Genomic DNA, 24213 nt, shown 5'->3' with positions numbered 1-24213 from the left:
AGAGTTATTCCTTGGAGAGTTTTCTCAGAGTTACAGCGCCTCCCAGTGTCATACCTAGCTAGATGCAATTTGCTCAGTGCTGTGCTGAATGAAACAATCTGCCCAGCATGGTTATCCCCAGCAAAGGCCTTAGTGGGTCAGCAGCAGAGCTAGGAGCAGAGCCCACCCATTGCAGACTAGAGGTGGGAGAGAGGGCCAGTTTTAAGCCCACTCAAGGCTAAAGGCCCTGCCATTACTGTGGGGAGCACAAACTAGACTAGACAACCTAAACCCCTGCAAACTAGACTACAGCACTTATAGCCTTGGACTGAAATGAGGTGGGGTGTCCAGGTGTGGGAACCAAGTGGCATGATGGTACTAACTACAACCAACTACACCCTCTCTCTAATAACCCTGACTCAGTACTGTGGATCTTCCTGATTCTGCCTCCAGACATTGAGCTTGTTCCTGTTCTCCAGAATGACTGAGGACAAAGGGAGCTTTGGAGACTTGAAAGTGAGGTGAAAACACTCCTCCCCTCCTAAGAAAACAACGCCTTTCTTTTCTTGTTACATAAAAGAACCATCCACTGACTGCTAATGCTCTGCACCTTTCCCCAAGATGATACAGCTGAGAGTCAATTTAATGTCTTGTGTGATGGAGCAGAAATGAAACACAGTGAATAGGGCTGTCGGTTCCTGTTTTTTATGTCCAAGTGCATCTAAGGTGGAACGGCGGAGGATGGCCACAGAACTGTCACACACTGCCATGGTGCTGACGGTTCCAGCGGTGGCAATGCTGGTGTTAAACACTATGGTTCTTATAAAGGGCTGTGTTTACCTATGAGCCTTGTGTTTTAGGAAACGGGCTGAGTGACAGACCTAAAAAGATGCAAATTAAAGAAGATGAGCCAGATTCATCCATGCTGGTGCAGGGAGCTATTAAGCATACCTGGATGCCCTCCTAACTGCCAACCTCCAATCCCTTTCTCACCCTCGGGCAGAATGAAAGCAAGTAGTCATACCATTGCCTTCTTATCCTTGGGGATCTCCTGCTAGGTGGGGCAGCTTCCAGAGCTCTCGGCCACAGTAGAAGCTGCTGAAACTATTGGACCTGAATTATTACATTTCCCCACTGGCTGTACAGCATTTCGTTGCCTGTACTGCCCACTTCTTGAGCTGCACAGCATCCCTGGCAAAGGAAGGCAGTAATATCCCTAGAAAGCGCTTTTTTTAGGATTCCTGTCAACCATAAGCCCTGGAAGATTGGGCTGAAGCTTTGTGCCTTGGGGCTAGGTGTTGTCTACAAAGATACAGCACTGGGCTAAACAGAGCAGACCTCCCAGGACCTGAAAATGGGTTGGGGAAACAGTTCCATTACAGTGTCCACGGGAACACCTGATAGCCGGTCACAAAACAATCCATCTATAATAATAATATGCTTATTCTGTTTAGTTGTCTTGGCAGCCAAACACAATGCTTACTGAAACAAGCTGCCGAAGGGGGGCCAGTGGGTGGCTGCTGCCCGGGGGACGCCACCGCCGCGGAGGGAAGCACCAGAGTAAGCCACAGCTCAGGGGTTGTGTAACTGCTTTTTTTTTTCCTTGGCGGAGCCTGCCCATTCAAGCTGCCACCGGGTTGCACAGCCCCTGAGCTGCAGCAGGGCCCAGTGCTTCCTTCCACACCGTTGGTGCCTCCAGGAGAGGTGCTAGCTGTGCGGGTGCAGCCGCAGCTCGCAGGCAGCACCCACTGGATCCAACAGTGCACAGGGCACTGGAAGCCCGGGCGTGCTCGGGGAAGCTCGGCCTTGGCAGCCTTCCCGCGCCCCATGCACCATCCCCGCCAGTAACAGATCGCAGTAGACTATCGATTCTTGGCAGCCTATCACAATGATTACCTAGACAGAATAAGCATGTTATTATAATAGAAAATTTTAGAGTTTTGGAATAAGATGATCTGTAGAAAGAAAATTTTAAATGTCTAGAAGACTAAGAAGTCCTGCTAGTGAATGTGAATCTGATAGAATATTCCTAAGCCTGTGTTTACACATGGACAGCTTTATGTAGCCTTTTTGAGGGTGAGAAGTTTTGATTTCGTTATAGTATTTGGTCAAAGAATAAGTAAAAATCCTGTATTTAAAGAAATACTTTTGCAATAAAAATGTAATCGCAAATGTTTTGCAGGTTTCATCTAGTTTTTCAGCAAAGGGTTATTTCTCCAGCAGTGTGAACAGAACATCCCCTCTGCATAAGAGCTCCTTTTTGCTACTGTATGATATTGTGACTTCATACATGTAAGCCAAGTAATATGATATATCCTGAGAAAGCTTATTGTAAATAACTCTGACACAATGGATTAGGCTTTGAAAGAGCTCTCAGGGGCCTGGTTTAACTACATTGATGTTACTGATTTTACTGGGGTGGGGGAAGCTTTGGAATCCTAGGGGCCATACTTAGAATAGTAACCTGGCTAAAACTGTAGAAGAATGAATTACACGAAGAATCCACTGGGAGATAAAACCTAGTGATAAATTTATCACTACTGAAAAATCAAATAATACATTTGAAATCAAATAGGGCCAATGTTCATATTAAACCCTCCGCTCATGTCAGCTAAATTTAAATGTTTTTTTTCATCCCATCTTCCTGCCCTAATGACAGTTCTTTCTAACTCAGGGGCAGGCAATTATTTCAGGTGGAGGGCCGCTTACTGAGTTTTAGCAAGCCATCAAGGGTGCATGACAGGCAGCCGGGAGCAGATAAATATTAATTTTCTAAATTTTTTAGGGGCCCCGCAGGCCAGACAGAATGGCCTGATGGACTGCATTGCCGATTCTCATGATGTTATCCTACACCTTGCCATACAGTGTTTTGGGTTTGTTTTTTTTTTAAAGTCCCAGCTCCTGGAGTCAGGTGATTATGTAAGACCCTCTTAGTTTTCACGGTGGTGGAAAGTATGACCTCTCACGGCTCAGAAACCAAGAGAGAAATAAAAAGAGTCCACCATTTATTATTGTTGAAAAGTTTATAATTTTAAAGCCAATTTTATGATTTTGGGGGATTTGGGGGAATTTGGAAGCATGCAGTCAGAACTGGTTTGGGACCCTCATGCAGCAGATTTTTGCTATTTCCCATTAGAATTTCCAACATGCAAAGTACCAAAGGTGCATTTTCAGTCTCGGTGGCCTCTACTTTAAATTCAAGGAAAAAATAATGAAGAACAATTACTACATCTCCAGTAGAGAGAAAGCAGAATGTGTCCTTCACTTTCATATGCTCCAGCCTGAACTGTTTAGTAGCACAACCCCCACTCCACAGTATTTGGACATTTCTGTCTTGACCTCTGCAGATTCTTGCATATTGAGAACATTTGATTGACATGACCGCAATTTGGTGTGGTGATGGTTATTTTTTTTGGTTTTAGATACCAGTTTCAGCCAGAAGTCAAAAGTACCAAAAAAAGAGGTTAGACCTTGGATCTAAACTCATCCAAACTATCCAAACCTCTTAAAATCACCCATTACAGCTTAAAACCTGATACTCTCCTGATAGCTGTCAGATTTCAGGTATTCTGACAAGAGTAGCTAGCTGTTAAGAGAGGAAGGATCACTGCCTGGCCCGGACTGAGATGCTGGAAGTCCAAGTCAGATTCGCTGATTTGCCACAGATTTCCCATATCGTTTTGGGAACGCTTCATCTCCATGAGCCTAGTTTCTTGCCTATAAAATGGGGTTAGAACTCGACCTTGCCACAAAGTTGTTTATTGTGTCCAAGGGGCTCAGGTGCTATGGCGAAAGGAGCCAAGAAAAGACTTTAGATTTTAGACTTCAGCTTTTAGGCTTGCATGGCCCTTAGACGAGCCCTCATATATTCTGGTACCTTCTCAGCTGAGAAGTGGGAGTGCAGCATTCAGGCTTGGGAGAGTTTCACTTCTTACAGTGCTAATTGTGCCCTCTGACTCAATAACAACAGTGCAAACCAGCTCTTCTATGCTTCACCAACTTGCTTGCTCAAACCTAGTTGATGGTTTGCTGTAGGCGACAGAGGTGGAAAAGGCAAATTGTGGATGACGCTATTTTTTCTGGTACTTTATTATACATCATATTCACTTAATCTAGATACTGCACTAATGCTCCCAATTGTGTTCTTTTTTAGCTCAATCCATAATAGCCATTAAAGTCAGTGAGTGCATTTGCTCTGGGATTTAGTCAGATGCAACTCCCCAAAACATAAAAGGATTCATTTCAAAATCAAACTTCTGACTGAAATGTTTGACTTGGTGTTGTTGGGGGCAAGATGCAAGTAAGTTGACTGTAATAAAAAAGCTCATCTCCATTATGAGGTTCTCTCTCCTTGCACAAAATCATCCTAAAGTTTCTCTCTTGAATTTATATGCATGCATCACTTTGAGTGGTCAGATTTTCAGGAGTTCCCAATAGAAAACTGAAGCATTAATAATTCACAAAACCACATGCATCTTGAAGACCCTTCTAATCAGGAACTGTGAGGTTGGGAATGTGTGTACAACTCAGAGGTTTGAAAGTTGTGCATGAATGCTATAGACTGAGTGCACTGAGCAAAACCATGCTGTTCCTCTGGTCCCATCCCCATGGACCATTTTTCTGCCATTTTTAATTGGCTGCAAGCTGTAATGAAAGTTGGATTTGGCATAAAGCTTGACCTGCCTTTCAGCTTGCATATCATTTGGTTGATAGAAATGTGTTGTCTCTGGCAGTCTGTTATCATCCTGGGGATTGGGAATTTAATAGATGCGTAGACAGAAAGACAGACAGACACAGATAAGAACTGTGACAGGCAACAAGGGAGAAAGAAGGAGAAATAGTTTAAAAGGTGCAAACAGATGGTCCCAGGGTACAAGAACAAAAGCCACAATGCAGAAGTCTCCGTCTGCAGGTGATGACAGTTAAGACAGCTGAAGTAACTTCAACTGCAAAATAAAACATGAAAGGACCTTGTCCCATCCCGCAGAAGCCTGTGTGAACAGCTGGACTGTGCACCACATCCTATGGCCCCAAAGGCTCCATCACTGTTGGGGGCTAGGAGTGGCAAATTCCAGAAGCAAAGAACCTGCTGAGAGCACAGGACTGGTATCCCCCAGGTGTTGAAATCTAAGGACTCTCAGCAAATGCACCTTCGCTGATCTTAGCTACCATGGCAGAGCACAGGGAGAAGCAGCTTCTCAGAGGAAGTCTGATCTTGCTTCCATGGAAGTTAGAAGCACAACACTCACTGGCTTCAGCTACAGCAAGGCTGGGCTCACAGCACCTGGTGATGAGGGCCAAAGAAGTTTCAAATGAACATTTTAACACTTCTGTGCTTTCTTTTTCCAGTTCCACCTGGGATCCCTATTTTTCTCTAGCTGCATTTTTCAGAAGTAACTCTCTGCAGTAGTGCCTTCCACTCAAAGGAGGACATCTGGGGACAATCCCCTTGACAGCCTGTCATTGCTGCCAGTTATTCTGATCTTAGAAGCTCTACAGAGGCTGCCCCCTACTGTCACTGGAAGGCTGTCACTGTGGCAAGGAGCAGGACCTAAGTTGGGATCACCAGCCTGAATTGCTTCACCTTGAAGAAAACCCAGTAGGTATCCAGGTTGTATCTGCAGCCCTACAGCCCTAAAGCAGCATGGAATGCTTTCAGAAACACCTCTGCCACGGAAAAACAATGAGCAAAGCACTCCTTTGAAGTAAAAAGGCACTGTGTGCCATCCATTGTTTCCGAGGTACACCTTGCCAAAACAAATCGAGTCTGTTCTGCAGAATTCCAGCCCCGGACCATTTCAAACACTCCTTGTTAAGAATTTATTAAAAGAATCGGAACAAAAGCTACAGAGAAAATTCAGAATTCATAAAAACTAACATTAAGTGAAATTTCACGCTGAAAGGCCCCCTACATAAAAAGGAACAGAACTGTGCGCCCCACATTATGCTCATTTTAAAACACAACTTTAATTAAGAACCTATGACCTATACCTGAATACAACAGTGCTCAGAGAGGCAGGAAAAAAGAAAAAAAATCCACAGAACCCAATGATAAATACATATTTCAACTTAAGATCCCAGCTTTGAGTTGAGGCTATGCAATTGTTTCATTGTGCTGCTTAATATTACATGCGATTCACATAAAACTTATATAAATGGGACTTACTAATTTGCAGCTATTCCCAAATGCTGTATGAAATAACCAAGTAGCATGGTTCCAACAGTAGCTGACCTGTAATTATTACATATTTTAACTAATGAATGCATATGCTACATATAAAAAAGCATTTTCCTGAATGCACACTAAGTCTCATAATAGTTTGAGTACATGGTAAAACCAGCATATTACCAGCCACCTAGATTATTAATCACCTTCTGTCAGAGATATGCAAAGACACAAACAAAAGATAATGTGTCATTTGGATTCTAGCACACAATTGAGTAATATGATAGATTAATGATACGAGAAGGCCCTTTCAAAGCGTTGCTGCCAAATCACTGAAACAGCACTCACTGGTGACCCTATAACTATAACTAGTGGAAGCAGCCCAACTTCTATGAACATTTCTGTTAACAACTAACTAGTGTCACAGTTCTGTGCACATCAGCAGCACAAAACTCATAGGTCTGGTATGATACTTTGGAAACTGTACATAAGCAAGCTAGCATATACAGCTACATCTAATTAGTTTACCTTATAATCCTCTAGCTCACTGAGCAATGCCTTGAACTTCATTGTGTGAACTGTTTTCCTCAAGCCACAAGCCTGTGGTTAGCCTTTGCCACGATCAGGCTGCCCATACATCTGCAGTTACACGTTGTGCATTTCTGTAAGAGCTCCAGTTTTATGACTCTTCTGCTTTAACCTGATAATTATTGCTTATTTGTATTATAGCAGCACCTAAAAAACCTCAACAGAGGATCAGAGCCCTAACGTGGGAGGCAGTGTGCAGGCAAATAACAAAGTCAACATTCTTGGCGGAGGATTTGCTACACTGATTAGAAGGGCATGTAGATAGACTCTGCTCCCTAGGGAAACAATGCACATGCATCATCCTATCCAGTACAAATTGCTGGGTCAAGAAGATGCTGCTCGGGAAAAGTGGTCTGATGGTGGGGGCCAAATAGAAACTAAAGTTCTTTACCTTTTCCTGGCTCTGGAAATGGAGGGGAGAAGCTGGCATCCAGCCAGGCAAATACTGTAGCATTTCCCCCGCTCTGATGGCAGATTATATTTACAAAGTGAAAACAAGAGGCAATGGGGCAAAGGGTTTCAGAATGACAAACTGGGACACTTGACAGTAGAGGGTAGTGTGGAAAAAAAATCAATGCATCTTTCTCTCTGACCCCGTCCCTGTCCTCTCCGAGTTCCAACTTTTCCCCACCCTCCCTTCCAGCTCTGTATAGTCTGCCTCTTCCCATGCACACCATCAGCTGACTCCATCCTTTCCCCTGTTCTCAGTCCTATCAGTCTGAGTCTTTCCTAGGGCCTCCCAGGCCCCCTCAGCTCTCTTCAACCCAGCCTCCTCCATGCTTGTTCGCCAGACTAGGAATCCAACCTTTATCCTAGCTCATAATTATCTCTCTGAGCTCTGATCTTTTACGCAAGGCTCCCCCTCCTGCAGTGCAGCCCTTCAAGCCTCAGAAACCATCCCAGATTCCTCCTCACTTCCTAAACCTTTCACTACTAGGGTCAGAAGTCTCCCTTTCCTGAGCTCAGAAATAGCCCCTAACCCCTACTGGGGTCTGAAAAAGCAGAAGCAGGCAGCAGGGAGCCTGGGCAGGCAACTTTGTACTCCACATTTGTGTGGTGAAATCTCTCTCTCTCTCTGTATGTTTGGTCACTATGGTACATGGGTGAAACCCCCCCCATGTACCATAGTGACCATGTACTATATATATCTTTGGAGTATATATATATCCCCAAAGAAGCTTGTATTCTCTGCTCTGGGATTCTTCCTTCTGCTTCCTGTAGGCTAAAGGCTCAAGACAAAACTCAATGGAGTCAATGAAGAGGCCTCCACTGACTTCAAAGGGCACTGGATCAATCCATGCTTGCTGCAGATCACCCCACAGTGAGTGGCTCAAGAGTTTGCAGCACTGCTAGCTCCACTTGCAGTAGATATTATGACACCCTCCAGTACATCACTTGTATTCCACATTGGTGACACTGCAGTGCAACTTGCCCATCAACCTCCTAAAAGCCAGCATCCTTTGGTGTATGATGTTTCAGCATAGCATGGGAGAAAGTTAATACAGGCAATTACATACAGGCAGTTACACCATGTGGAGCACTGCAAAAATGCAGCAGAACAGACTGGTGAAGAAAAGTTCCCACCCTAATAAACAGACATGGGATCTTCCTTCCTATTGTGTACACATGTTGCAGAAGAGATGGCCTGGGCTCAATGGACTTGTGTTTTCTGGGCTTGATTTTAGGACATATCACTTTGCAACCCTTTCCGTCAACAGTTATCTCCATTTAGACCTTCAAGTATCCAACTGAACCAAGCTGAATGTTCAAGTGCATTAAATGCATCTATAATACGTGGTTGCTGAAAGGCAACCTGGTTTTAAAAATCCATCATCTGCTTCGAGCTGTCCTGATGCCTTGGTGCCATTCACTCTTGTATAGAATGATAAAAGCTACAGTTATGCTAGATTTGCCATAGAAAAGTCATATAGGCTTTACAACGCATGGACTGTAGAGAAGACACTGCAGCATGAATCATTTTATTTCTCAAGCAGATGAATGTGCCCTTCATGTTATTCCCCTTCCTTTACCTTCTGAAAACTCACCCAATGTACCATAGTGACCAATGCTAAATGTTCTAATAACAATCAGCGACTGAAAAACAGAAAGTTGATTGGCTACCCTCACAAGTTGTCTACATACGATAAAGCTCAGAGGGGAAAAACCAGCAAGGCATGACCCTTGGAATAATATGTGTACAATAGAAAGGAGAATCATAACTCCCATTAATAAAAGTTAAACACACCTATCAAGTAGAGCATATGAGCTGTTAAGCACTTAGAAAAGACTTTGATTTAGTATGTCTTTATAAACAGTGCTTTAAAAGCTTGCAAGGATTTATCTAGCGCTTCCTCTTCTTCAGAAGAGAAGTAGAGTGGGTCAAGGCAGCATTTTAGCAAGTACATCAGCCTAGAACAACAACAGCCAGGGAAACCTTGAGAATGACAAGGTGGAACAAGGGTGATCAATGCACTTGCACGTGTTCACCATAAATGCAGAAAATTGATCATGTGGAATCTCTACATAGTCCTGGTTCAGTGCTTCAAGGGATACACACCACTCCCCACCTCTCCTCAAGAACTATAGCTGAGAATCACTGAAGTTTCGGTACTGGGAAATATATCCCCAAACACACCCTGTCTTCTTGGAATGTTTTATAAATAAATCAACTCCTTTTCTGTCTCACCAAGACAAGCGCTTCAGCTGCAGGGCTTGATCCGTCTGGCTTAAAAGCAAGGGTCATGGTACTAAGCATCAGGGTGTTTTCTCTGGACCTTAACTCCATAGGGCACGTGCACACATGCAAGCATGTGCGCTTGCAGCAGCTCAAATAGAAGCGGTGCAAATTTGAGCCATGGCTTTTTGCTTCAGCACACGTGCTTGGACATGTGCTTTGTTGTGGAGCAAATTGTACCGCTTGGGGCAAAATTTCCCTGCCTGGCTCCTCCCGGATCTGCAGCCAGGGGGAGCTAGAGCCCAGGGCCAGTACCTGTGCTGTCCCCAGCAGTATAAAAAGCTGCCCTGTCTTGGCCCCTGCCATACAAAAAGCTGGCCTGTCAAGTAGCTCAGGGCTACTCGCTCTCAGGAGCTTCTGGGGCCCAGCCAATTGGTACCTGGGGACACTACCTCTTGTGCCAGTTGGACTGCTGAAGCAGCCCAAGAGTTCCTTGCACCCTTTACCCAAGCTTGCAGAGTGGGGAACATTTTCTTGCAGCGGCTCAAAGGGGTTTGAGACGCTGAAAGAAGCACATGTGAGCTCATCTGGACGTGCCCATATAGAACAAAGATGGGCTTAAACCAGGCCACAGCTAGTTTTTGTGGCTCGGGTTTTGAGTCCTCCTCAGCAATGGAGCAGAGAGAAAAGTTTTGGGTCCGGAGCTTGAGGAAGCCTATTGCATGGTGATCATCAGTTTTGCAGTACCTGAATGTTTCTTCCCACATATTAACCTTACCTTTCTGAGGTCACAAATAGGATCTGGACATACTGGCATGTGGAGGAGCCAGCCAGGGAATACCATGCAAATACAGCAGCAGGCTCATTCATGCATAGGCTATTATACCAATGCTAGAAGTGAAGGAACACCTCCCTCTACAGTGTAGAAGAGGCATCAATGGCCAGCTATACTGCTGCTCTAAAACTATGGAATCTCTACTAAAATTCATCCTGCTTTTCCACACCTAAGTCCTGCCCTGTCAGATCCCAGTCAGTTCATGTGAAGCTCTCTCGACAGCATGCAGCTAAAACAAGGCTGACACTTGCACCCTATCAGATCACTTCTGCACTCTCTTCCGGGACGTTTAATTGACAGCATGCAGTTACCTATGTGGTAGATATTTCAGTCTGATCCAAACCACGCACATTATCTAGACAACAATCTGAAGAACTGTGGAGTGCATGTCTGCTTCTAATGATTTCAAAAGATTCAGCTGTATCCTTTCTCCATGAGTATAGGATGGTTACCCCCAGGAAACATTACCTATTACACACTATGGTACAGGGCTTCCCCTCTCCTATTTCTGGCTTCTTTTTTCCCCCAGCTACTGCCCAATGGCAGACAAGAGATGTTCACCTGGTCTCAGAGGAGGCAAGAGGCACCAGAAATGTCAATGGAAATTAAGATTTAGAGGGGTTTTTAGGGCAGAAAATATTAAAATGGTTCTGATAAGGATCGACATTTTCGATCCCCATAGTGAAATTCCAAACCTTAAGATCTGCCTGTTACTAACACCATGTACCATGTCTGCCTTGTGAAATTCCTTCTTTCTAAAACATTGCCCTCATGAAATTCTTCCCACAGTGTTTCTAAGTACTCTGATCAGTCTTGTCTCTCTGTGATCTGGGTTTGTATTTGTCATATTGCTTTTGATCCTCTGCTTACTATATAGTTTTGTTCCCTCATATAATGGCTTGATTAAAACTAAGAATATAAAAAGAAACCACCAATGTTTTACATCTAAGTAAAATCAGAACAGCTCTGGGTGGCCACAAAGCACAGCAGTCACCAAGAAAATATATAGCTCAAAAGAAATAGATGGAAAAAGCATAGTCCCTTCTGTTAAACAGTCAGTTTCCTATACAGTACACAGTGAAGGAAGAGGATGGAGGGGCAGGAAAAACTAAATCTGCACTGGATTAAGGGCTCTCGATGGGTGTGCATGTAGACTCTCAAGCCCACAGAAACCTGTAGAGGGTAGTGCTTGTTCTACAAGCTAATGAAATGGTACAGCAATTACACCAGATGACCCCCTGAAGTTGTAGCAGTCACCTGGTAAGAAACATGCTTGACGATTTTCTTAGTAAACAAAGAAGAAGAAAAAAAAAAAAGAATTTGCAAGAATAGAAATGAAGAAGTCAGAGATTAGTAGCAACCTCAGCCAGTCCAGAAGAAGGGAACTTTACAGCCCAAATGGCAGTTGTTTTCACAGTTCATAAACAACGGCAAGATGGTTTGGCATGTGGCAGCTTACAGCTAGATTTACTTCAGGGAAGACACATCTCTGTTTTGTAAACTGAAATGTTGGGATTTCCCCTGTGGCTTCTCTTGCAGAGCTGCCCCTTGGCAGTCCTCTGCTTGTGTCTTTTCGAAATGCCTTGTATCCATCTTTAAATCTTAATTATCAGAGTGTGGTGACAGCAGGGAAGATTGGCCTCCCTTGTCAACTGCTCATGGTTCACTTCTAGGTTGGGACTCTGGGTTCAAAGCCCATTGAACCAGTGTCTCACAATCAGAGGAACTGATCCTCCTCCAAGGAAGGTAATAGGAAAGTTGATGTCAGTAGGGAAATGTCAAGCCATGAGGCTGTAACACTAGATGACATTGCAAGTAACTTGCACTTAAAGGTCACCACTTCCCTTGGCACACCATGGCTACTTGCAGTGTGAATCCATTTTATTAAGCTGTAATGAATCCAAAATCTGATGCATTTTTCCAATCTGCTTTGTCTTTTTTGTTTTCTAAAGTCATCTTCCTACCATTTGAATAGATTTAGGGGCAGCTAAATTATTAAGAGGCTTGATCCAAATGATCAATGAGTTCAGGGCCCAAAGTAAATGGATTTGTATATGTATGCTTAAAAGAGGGCAGAATGGTGGATGATGGGACTGTTTATAAAACCTACTATGAACAAAAACATGTACATGATTACATAAAACTTTAATTAAACATTTCCCCCTGCAACCCACATACAACAGCACAGGATTAGTGTCTGCGACTGAGAAAGCAATACTACCAAACTAATTTTACTCACCGAATTGAATGAAATGTTAAAACACATGTAAATAAAGAAAATTAGATTTTTAAAACTCAACCTTTCTAATTGCAGGTGCTCTTTGCAGCACAGATGGAGAATATGCTCCCAGACTGGATCATTATTTTGACAAAGTGACAGAAAAATCAATTTTCAGAACTCTTAATGGTTTCATTGGAAGGAGAACTGCACAAAATGAGGGAATGGAAATTTAGTTTGGCCGTCAGGCTGGACACGACCATGCAGGTGGCCACGTTTTCTTGCCAATTACAGGTCTAGCTCTTAGCGCTGGTCAGGACTGACAGGAGCACATTCAGGTCCCATAATCGAAAGGCTGAGTGAGGACCAGGGCGGGGGGAGAAGGGGAAAGGGCACATTGGTCAGGTGTTGCTGAACATTGCCTCCTATAGATCACCAAGAAGCAATTGTTCAATGCAAGAAAGTCTTGCTGATGCTGAGACCCCCTACCCCCCCCAAAAAAAAGAAAAGGAAAAGCAAGAATGTGGACTTAATCCAGAGGAACAGAGCACAACTTCTGGATGTTGCATGGGCTTCGCCACATGTTTCATTTGAGCAGCCTCCCCTTCCATGAGCTTGTAAATTTGCCTGAGAAGTTAAAGGAAAAAGGCCACTTTAGATAACTTAATGGGGGAGAAATATTCTGCATACCTGCACTATGTCTCCTAAACTCCTACCAATCAGAGGTGTAGCCAGCTTACTGAGTACCTAGGGCAGGGATGGGGGAATGTAGGGGTATGCCAGCCACTGTACATGAGGGTGAGGCTGGAGGGGGACATAATGAAGGGAAGTGAAGGCTTACCTCCCCAAACTACTGCTGCTGCTGTCACAGCTACTGCTGTAGCAGTGTCATCTTTGCTCTAGCAGAAGCAGCCCTATGGTTAGGATCCCTGGGAGCCAATCCTATTGCCCTGTTTGTTCCCTATCCCCCTCCAATTCATACATAACAGGAGCAGGACTGTGCCTGCTTTGATCTTGATTACTGCTATCAGATCACAGAAAGAAAGAGTGAGGAGGAGAGGTGTTTAAGTTGGCAGCTGGCTCCTGACTCCCTGAAGAAGCCTGTGAAACAATCTTATTAAGACAGCAGGCAGTGACAATAGCTAAGAAGGTGTCCTCTCATGCTCTTGCTCTTAGAAGACTAAATAAATAAATTAAGTGGGTTCTGGTAGCTTTCCTATGTATGAAAAGCATTGTGTTGCTACAGTGGGTTCTTCTAGTCCCCATGAGAGCTGAATGAATGTAGCAAAAATCTGCTTCAGTATAGGACTGAAAACAATGGAAGATCATTCCATGTCCCTTTGAAAGGATGACTGTCTGAGTACAGCTGGTAGATTTTTGTCTTTTCTGTTTTAAAGCACACAAGAACAATTCATCAAAACCAAACCATGTTTGTGGGAACATAACAGTTTTTGTAAGTCCCTGTTCTTAATCAAGAAGACTAGGGGCTTGAGCCTAGGTGTCCCACATGTCACGACTGCCTTAAGTCAGTCTCTCTCTCAATAAATGCTTAATGAATTCTAGAAGGCAGAACAGCTCCAAAAGGACAAAGTCTGACCCTCTGGGTCTCCCACATCACAAGCCAGTGCCCCAAGGTGCATCTCTCTCTTGCTCTGTCTTTCCCTGCTTTTTTCAGGTTTCATCAAAACATTTCTAAAGACTGTCTTGTCTTCCTAATGTAGAATGAAAACAAATTTCATAACCTCTAATTTATTTGAGAAGCAGAATTCCTGTTTTCTGGCCAGCCCCACTTGTGAGGAGGCTATAGAGATTTGCTGTGTTTTTGGAAGAAATGCCTAGGATATAAGCTCTAAAGCTGGGTCCTACATTCACTGCACAACTCAACTTCCCCCTGAAGACAACAGGAGTTTCTAATGAGCAAGGAATGCAGGGTCAGGCCCACAGATCACCACCAACAGTAACAATCCAGTAGAGTAAGATAAGAAAAGGAGAACAGCTCACCCTTACGAAGCTGGCGGGAAACCATCCTTCTTCATCATCAATCTGACCCCACCACCAGTCCTTGTTGGAAGCATCCAGGACCTTGATAACGTCTCCTGCTTTAAATGCCAACTCCCGGTTGGCCATGGTGACGTGATCCCATACTGCCTCAGCACTGACAATAGAACCACCACTGATCAGCTTTAAAAAATAGAACAAGAGACAGTCAGCAGAGGTCTGTCCATGGACATAGACACATTCATATTAAAAAAAAAAAAAAAAAGAAACTCAGCAAGAATAAAACAATTCTTCCCCATTCAGTATCATTATAAATTGCCTCCCCCCATATGCAGTAATCATACATTAATCCAAACTGCAGTGATTTACACAGACAGAATATTCTGTTTGTGATCACTGTGGGCTTAATGCTGAGAGGTGCTGAAGTGTACAGTATTTGCAGGGGCTCAGCATCCCTCAGGATCAGACCCAACACATATAATAAGCCACACCACCACATCACTTCTACACCACACTTATGCACACACATGCTTTCCAAAAGACTAGGCTTTCATGTATACTTTAGATAGCAGAGCAGATGACCTGGAGTCCCTATCCATGTCATACTGTATTTATGGCCTCTTGCTGAAGAATTTTAGCTACAGTACAATCTACCATAGCTCACTCAGCAAAAAAAGGATATCTTAATGGTGTATGGAATTTGCATACACGTCCGGATTGTAATTTTCGTAAGCTTTCCAATTAACATCGTGCGTGTGACATGAATTTATTGCTTGTTACAAATGGACCACCACTAGATTCTGAAATTTTCTGTCCACACTGCAAGTGAAGCATGGAACTGTATCATGTTACCAATTCGTCCCAACCCAGACCTGAAGGGGAGCATCTGTCTCGATAGCTAATTCAGTCCTTGCTCTGTCTACTGAGAGTTCCAATTTAGTGCTGACTGTGGTGATGGGTTTCATGATCCAGGCACCTATTCACTAGAAATCAGACTAAGGTAACCAGGCTCATTTTCTACAGGCCCCAATGGATATCCCTTATATGAAGCACTCAGTTTCTTTTGAACTGGGCTACCACAGTAACTTAGAGGTGAAAGGTGCTTCTTTCCATTAGTAGTCTATTGAGTTATTGAATCTCCCACAACCTGTTGACTAATGTCCACAAGAACTAATCACATAAAACTTAATCCCTGCACATCTAAATGAGAATATTGATGTTTTTAATGGGGTAATAAGCTGTGCTTATTCTTTGTCCACTGAATGAATGCAGCACCGAGCAATAAGACAGGATGAATGAACAGAATTCAGTGACCATGCTAGGAAGGGATAACTTCACATGCACCAATTAGTTCCTTCTTGGAGCTCCTTTTCAAACCCCACTCTTTAATTCACCAGCCTGAGCCATTTTTAGATATGGCTGATATGGGTTCACTTCCAAATCCGAATGTCAGCTTGGAAGGCAAGAGACCAGATTCTGCAACCACTCCATTTAAGTTAACAGCGCAAGGCAGAGAGAAAACAACCCATCATAGAAACTATGTAAGAGCACAGGGACTGGTAACTGTTACAAGATTCTGACTCCACTTTTATAAGTTCATCCTGTAAAAAATGTCTAATAAAAAGTTGCCTGTGTGGTAAGTGCTTTTGCAGTAAATCTTTTACCACCACTGCATAGGTTCTCACCGCAAGGATACAAGAGCATTCAGGTCACCACAGACAGTTCAGTCAATAGATTTTAAGGACCTTATTTACACCCTTGCTTGAGGCCAAACACCACAGACTTGTAATGAAGACTTGGCATTTCAACCCTTCTGTTACCAGAGTCAATTGTACATGGAAAATGAAGCCAATCGGGCCTGATCTTGTTTTATCTATTAGGCACCCTAATTTGACCTATACAGCTAAATGTGATCCTGTTCCACTGTGCTTTTCATCTGCAAAGCACAATACAATCATTAACTATTTCTCCCTCCTCCCATCCCCACAAAATATGGTAAGATCATTTATTCACTTTCTACAGATGAGGAAATTGAAGGAGACATGCCCAGAGTTGAAGAAGAAATCAGTCAGAGACAGAGCATGTAGTCAGAAGTCTGATTCTCTGTGTCCTATATTCAGATCACTTGACCACACTTCTGCCTCTTTCTAAAGGCAGAAAGCCAATAGTTAGTAGTATCTTCTCATAATGGAGTTACAGGTTCCTGAAATACATCCAACCTCAATGGACTAGTAATCCTAAACACACTGCTAATAAAAACAACAACTCATCTATTTTAAATCAAGAGCCAAGTGAAGAAAAAATATTCTGTCTACAAATCTCTGAGGTATAGGCCTTTCTAGGACTCACAATACACTTGTCAAAGACAGATTGTCTGCAATCTCATAACAGGAAAAAAAAAAGAAAGAAAGAGAAATAGGGCATTGCTTGGTAAGGGGACATCGATATCAAGCCTTCAATAGGGTGGCATTGAACCTAATGTACCCATGTGAAGGGCAACTTCAAGCATTAAAATGTATTTAATTTAAAAGCAGATGTTATAAGCCTGTGTATGTGATACAGAGCTCCTTCTGCAAGGGGTTGAAAATCCTCATGTCCCAGTAAATTGAAGCACAGTTGAAAATATTTAGTACCATACAGATCCTCAGCACATCATTGGCCTAGGCTTTGAAATTGCACTGTGGTAGCTAAGCAATAACTGGTCTGGAGAAGTGGTGAAGGGTTATGGTGATTGATTGTTGGGTCTAGGGTCTACAGTGCATGTCTTACAGGCATGTCCTTCAGAAGCCTTAGAGATAGTAAACATAATATTTATTGAATAATTTCTTAAATGAATTCCATGCTGTTTTCCTTAATTCAATGTTTTTAAACCTTATTCACAAAACTGAAATGCTGAAGAAACTCAATTCATACTTACAAATAATGTTTTGTATAAATTGTATGACATCTTTCATTTAAATGACTGACTGTTTGCCTATGTCTTGAGCTGGGATGAGTACTAATCCTTATACTAATACTTTGCACTTCCCTAACACATCTGAGACTCCCAAAGGCTTTCAGAGGCATGAGCCTTAAGATGAATCAAGGAGTAGCTCTCTCTATATATTGGGGGACAAAGATACTGAAGAGATGAAGTGAAATGACCAGTGCCACACAAGTTAATGCCAGCACTGGAAAGGAATCTAGATCTAACTCCCAAGTCTGTGGTTTATCTCACTTCCCCCTTTACGTACATTTCTTGGGTACATTAAGATCATCATGTCTGCTGAATTACGGACAGTATCTCCTCAGGACACACTATGCAGTCTGCATTAATGTTATGTTAATTTATGATTGTACTGTTAGCTCTTTCCAGTACTAAAATCTTAAGCAAAGTAAAACCTACCCACTGGTAACTCAACCAAATATTAAATTGGATCCTACTTTTCACTGGAGCAGAGAACAAGAAGGGTCCTCATGGGTCATTAAGTCCAGCCCGTTGCTGTCTCAGACACCAAGTCATGTAACACCTTTCACAAACTGATCAAGCTCCACGTTAACACCAACAGGTTTTTTCACCTCACTACTACTGGGAGGCTGTTCCAGAAATTCACTCCTCTGATGATTAGAAACTTCCTTATTTCCATCTACATTTATTTATAGCTAAATTATACCCATTTGTTTTTGTGCCAATGGTTTTTGTATACAAAATAGCTCTTTTCCTTCTTTTCAGTGTTTACCTCCCTGTGTTTATAGAAAACAATCATATCCCCTCTCAATCTTCAGTTTACACGAGTACTCAAGCCAAATCCTTGAAATCTCATCCTGTAAATCAGGCTTGGATCATCCTAGCAGCATGTATCTGGTCTATTTTGAACTAATTTGCCTTGAACCTCAGAAGTCAGACTATCCAGGTATGCTCTCACTCCAGATTTGGGGTTAGAAAGGAACTGTTTTCTCTCTAGGTCAGATTGTAAAGGATCACAGACTTCCATCTTTCTGCAGTATGGTTCTCTTTCTTGGATCATTTGAGCATAGACAGCAAGTTCCCCAGCACCATAGCAGCCTGACACTGATCATGCCCTTGACCTTCCTATTCTTTATCTGTGGTATGCTACAGAGGTTTTACCATAGGGTACTTTATGGCTATGGTCTGTATGAGGGCACGGTCATGGATGAATGTGTGCATTTTCTTTGACTACAAAATTAGCTGTTTTACTAAAGAAAGATGCCAGGTTAGTCTGGCATGCTCTACCTTTGGTAATCTCATGTTGTGTCTCATCTCATTTTTCCATTCAAGATGATCCATGAACACAGTTATTGTAGAAAGGGTTTAATTCCACCTCCCTTCTACAATTTGCATCCATCCACTGTCCTTCCATGTGTACAGCTGCCAGAGCATTGAATTCAGAACTTCAGAGGAGTTGGATTTGAGCTGTTTTATGGCTTTTTCAAGGTACAGTAACTTGAGCCCCATGCAAACAATTCCAGCACTAAGAACTGTAACTTGGGCAGCTGGGGTAGGTGAAAACACCTGCTATGAGCCAGATAAGGATGGGTGCTCCTCTAACATTTTCCTTTCTTTAACACTGTAAGGATCTGAATGCTTCTTTTACTAGATGTTCCTGAAGTGACTTTGTAAGGCATTTGCAAACAGGCAAGCCTGGAGTTCCTTTACCTTTAATTTTCACTGCCACAGGACAGAAGAAAGGCCACACAATTCTTTATTTAGTTTTCCTTCCTACCCTCAGCCTGACACGTTAGCAAAAGAATGAGGGTCTCATTGGAAAGGCCTTCAGTGAGGGCTGCAATGCCTTCTAGGACACAGAATGAAGCACTGTCTAAAACAAAAGGGGATGTCGATAGGATGGGAATTTTCAAGCTTCCACAAGCTCCAATTCTACCCACGTTTCATGCTGTGAGACATCACGTCGCATCCACAAAACATCCCAACAATCACAGGGCAGGGTTACAGAGACAGGGCTTGATACCTGCAGCAGCAGCAAGATACAGTGAACTAGAGAAGGGCCAGAAACCAATAGTAAAACTTCTAAGAAAATCCAGTTGAAGAACTGAGCATTCTAGGAAGCCCCTGTATCTGGAGCTACTGAGCCAGACTAAAACCTGGTTAGGACATGCCTAAACTATGAGGAGTTTCAAACCAGGGTCCTAACACTATGACTTAGGCACACCTCCACAAAGAGACCTTATGGCTGCAGATAACCTGTGACTCATAAGAGCAGAGATTACCAACTAGTTAGTCTAAAACAACTGATTCAAACTTGATAATGATCCCCGCAATATAAATAGGTGAAAAGAGAAAGAGCTCCCTGTCTGATAACTCAAATGAAACACACCAATGCATGACAATAGTCTTTCACTATCTAAAAGGTTGTTATAGAGAGGAAGGCATTCACTTGTCTACCAGGTGTATGATAAGTAGTTATTGGCTTCAAATCTTTGGAGCAAAAAAATTAGGTTAAATATTAGAGGAAACTTACTGAGTATAAGGACCGTAAAGCCCTGACACAGATTACTTAGGAAAGCTACAGAACTGCCCTTTCTGAACAGGTTGAAAAGAAGGCTGAAACCATGTCCACCAGGGATGGTCTTGGTGTACTTGATCCTTCCTAAGAACAAGGAACTGGGCTAGATGAAGTCCCTTCCAGACTTAAACTCTTATGATCCTATGAAGGATGTTATGAGGCCTAAAGACATCAATAAACTAATTCTTTCCATTTAATCCCACATGCCACTACCCATCCTTGTCTCCATATATGTTAGACAACAATATAAGGCTGTTCTTGTGGCACTTTGATAATGCTAGGAATTAGTGAGAATCTTATGAGCCCATCAAATATTGAGCCAAAGAAGGGCTGGATGGGTTGCACTGACAGGTAGGGGTGTGTGTGTATGTGTGAGAAACTGGGGAAGTGGAATTTGAATCTGCCTTTTATGAAATAGATTTAATGCTTCCCCCAGCTTTTGCAAGTTCACTTGTCATCAAGCAGACAGTGGGGACTGCGATAAACTCTAGAGACAGGTACTTTTCCTGTTAGGAAAACATAGTGGATGATCATTTGCATTTATGACTAAGGCACAGTAAATTCTGCATGCCCTGTAGACCAAAGGCACAGATCCCATTAAAACCAATTCTACTTGTCAGCTCATTGTGTTGAAATGAAGAGCCCAAAAGGACACAAGCTACTTGGTGTAAAAGACTTCTTCCTCTCAGCACTTTCACTGTGCACTGACAGTACAAGACAAATGCCTTGGGGCAGAATTCATTTTTTAGCAGGAGCATTGAGTTTAATTTTTGCTGTTTAATTTTCACTGTGCTTCAGGGCATAAGTCAACCACTAGTTGTCTGGTGTTAGGAAACAATTTTCCCTGTGGGCAGGTTACAGGTCCTCAGCTTCCACGGTGATGGCCCTGGAACCGGAATCTCAATAAAACAGAATGACTAGCCATTCTGAGGCTCATTCCACCTGCCTGTCAAGCATCTGTATTGACTACTGCTAGAGATAGGATACCAGGCTAGTTAGACCATTGGTCTAATTCAGTCTGGCAGTTGAATGGCTGTGACATAGGTGATTACACGGTCAGTTGGATGGCAAATTGGCTTAAGGGTTGCACCCAGAAAGCGGTGGTGGATGGGTCAGTATCAATCTGGAAAGATGTGGGCAGTGGAGTCCCCCCAAGGCTCAGTCCTTGGACCTGTGCTATTCAATGTCTTCATCAGTGACCTGGATGGGGGCATGGAGAGAACTCTGTCCAAATCCGTGGATGACACAAAATTATGGGGGACAGTAAACACACTAGTGGGAAGGGATCACATCCAGGCAGACCTGGACAGGTTGGAAAAGTGGGCAGAAAAGAACAGGATGCAGTTCAACAAAGACAAGTGCAAAGTGCTGCATCTAGGGAGAAGGAATCACCGAAACACCTATAGGCTAGGGGATGACCTTCTTAGCAGCACAGCAGCAGAAAGGGATCTCAGAGTCATAGATAACTCCAAGATGAATATGAGCAGTCAATGTGACAAAGTGATCAGTAAAGCTAACCACACTCTATCATGCATTAGCAAGTGCATCACAAACAGGTCCAGGGAGGTGATACTTCCCATCTATGCAGCATTGGTCAGGCCACAGTTGGAGTATTGCATCCAGTTCTGGACACCACACTTCAAGAAGGATATTTATAACCTTAAGAGGGTCCAGAGGAGGACCACTCATATGGTTAGGGGCCTGCAGGTAAGGCCCTACAAAGACAGACTGAGGGACCTGGATCTCTTCGGCCTCCGCAAGAGAAGGCTGAGAGGTGATCTTGTGGCCGTTTACAAATTCATCAGTGAGGGGCAACAAGAAATAGGAGATGCTCTGCCTACCAGAGCACCTCCTTGGAATAACCAGGAACAATGGCCACAAACTGACAGAGAGCAGATTTAGCTTGGACATCAGGAAGAACTTCACGGTAAGGGTGGCTAGAATCTGGAATGGACTTCCAAGGGAGGTGGTGCTCTCTCATACCTTGGGGGCTTTAAGAGGAGACTGGACAAGCACCTGGCTGGGGTCATATGACACTAGCGCTCTTTCCTGCCCAGGGTAGGGGGTCTGACTCGATGATCTATTGGGGTCCCTTCTGACCCTACCGACTATGAAACTATAATTCTTATGTTTCGCTATCATTAGGCAAAGAATCCAGTTAGTGAAGAGAAGAAGGAGAAAGAGAGAGGGGGACTTTCCTCAACTCAAATTCACAACTGACCTGTTTCTGAATACACGTTAACTGCACTTGGTGCCACTGCAGCTTTTCTAACACCTTTCACTGCAGGATCCTAGATCACTTTCCACGTATCTAGAAAATTCAGCTTCACATCACCCAACTATGATAGGGAGTACAGTTAGACTCATCCTAGCAGCTGATGGATTGATCCAGAATATAAAAACTTAATCATTTCTTTGAGCACAGAGAGCAAGTCAGTGGCTGGCGTAATTAGAAGCTATAGATCTAGACTCCCAGCACCAGCCTCTTCTGGATCAAGACAAACATCTTTTGTAGCAAGGGCTTGTTGCAAAGCAAGTGGCTGTATGAGGAGGGTTTTTACAAAGACAGAGAGAGAAATTGCCTCTTGCATCTCAGCTGCATCATCTCCCAACAGTCAGGGCAGGACTGATTCTTATAGAACACATTCTAATGCTTTATCCTATCTCTCCCAAGCAAATAAGAAAGACTTCCAGCCCTGCCTCAGGGGAAACTGCTCCATAGTGGGGAGGGAAAGGAAATGGTTTTCCCATTCTCCTGAAATCCGAGACTGCAGAGTAACCAGCAGCTCAGTGATTAAAGCACTCCTCAGAGATGGAAGACCCAGGTACCTCTTTCCTCTGCCTGATTCAGAGTAATCTTCCACCTCTGCAGTGAGTATCCTTAATCACTGGGCTCTTCACTATTCTGACATGGGTGGTCCTCTCTCTTTCTCTTACTTTGGCCAGAAATTCCATCCCGACCTTCTTCCAGTGAAACCAACATATTTCCACAATACATCTCATCTCTAACATAGGTGTTTCCAAATGAGGAAATGTTTTGTCAACATATATATGGTCAGCCCTGCTCCACAGTCACATTGACCTCACTGTGTTAACTTCTCCTGACATCCAGTCTAATTTGAAGATTATAATATTTTAGCACTTTCACCTAAACTGAGAAAATCTGAGAGTAAGTGTATGAACAACAAGTAACCAAAAGGGTGAATGGGAGAACAAATGGGACTAGTGAGCCAGAACAAAGATTGCCTCTGGTCCTGGTCCTATTACTCTTGGATATAATATAGCTTGTATACTTAGTTATACAAGTACTAAACTTAATGTACCGTAACTACAGTGCATTAATAAATGTGTAGCTGTGCCCACTGAGGTCTGCAGGAGCCCTCTGACTCCAATGGGCCTTTGAAGCAGTAGAACCCATGCTCAGGGGCAATCACCATGGGTTCACCAAAGGCAGGCCCTGCCAGACCAACCTGATTGCCTTTTACGACCAAGTAACTAAATCCTTGGATGATGGTGTCACTGTGGACATAGTCTTTCTAGACTTTAAGAAGGCCTTTGACACTGTCTCTCACCCCATCCTCATCAATAAATTAAGTGACTGCGGCATTGATGCCTGCACAGTTGGATGGGTAAAAAATTGGCTGATGGGGTGCACCCAGAGAGTAGTGGTGGACGGGTTGTACTCAACCTGGCGAGATGTGAGCAGTGGGATACCTCAGGGCTCGGTCCTCGGGCACGCACTGTTTAACATCTTAATCAGCGACTTGGACGAGGGGGTGGAAAGCACGCTGTCCAAGTTTGCTGATGACACTAAGATGTGGGGCAAGGTGGACACACTTGAAGGGAGAAAGAGGCTGCAACTAGATTTAGACGGACTACAAAAGTGGGCAGATGAGAATAGGATGGGGTTCAACGTAGACAAATGCAGGGTGCTGCACCTTGGGAGAAGGAATCCACAGCATACATACAGGCTGGGGAGTTCCCTTCTTGAAAGCACAGAGGTGGAAAGGGATCTTGGAGTCATTATTGATGATGAACATGAGCCGCCAATGCCAGACTGCAGCCAGCAAGGCCAGCCATACCTTGTCATGCATCCAAAGGTGCATCTCAAGCCGGTCCAGAGAGGTGATACTCCCCCTCTATGTGACTTTGGTCAGGCCACAGTTGGAGTACTGCGTCTAGTACTGGGCACCGCACTTCAAAAGGGATGTGGCCAGCCTGGAGAGGGTT

General features: G+C 43.5%; 1 protein-coding gene across 5 annotated transcripts in view; it reads right to left on the bottom strand.

Moving 5' to 3' along the window:
* Positions 1 to 24213, bottom strand: part of ARHGEF9 (Cdc42 guanine nucleotide exchange factor 9) — a 156286-nt gene that overhangs the window by 89073 nt on the left and 43000 nt on the right. For 4 of the 5 annotated variants that reach the window (XM_025213793.1, XM_006032115.2, XM_006032114.2 and 1 more), the window contains exon 2: positions 14462 to 14641. In XM_025213793.1, coding sequence (XP_025069578.1) covers positions 14462 to 14641 — 180 coding nt within the window. Of the gene's footprint in view, positions 1 to 14461; positions 14642 to 17881; positions 17900 to 24213 lie in introns of those variants that run through there. The other variant, XM_025213796.1, reaches the window with a different exon arrangement.

Source organism: Alligator sinensis, unplaced genomic scaffold, assembly GCF_000455745.1.
Source record: "Alligator sinensis unplaced genomic scaffold, ASM45574v1 scaffold626_1, whole genome shotgun sequence".
NCBI lineage: Eukaryota > Metazoa > Chordata > Crocodylia > Alligatoridae > Alligator > Alligator sinensis.
The sequence above is the reverse complement of the archived record's forward strand: the minus strand, read 5'-3'. Positions and strand labels throughout refer to the sequence as shown.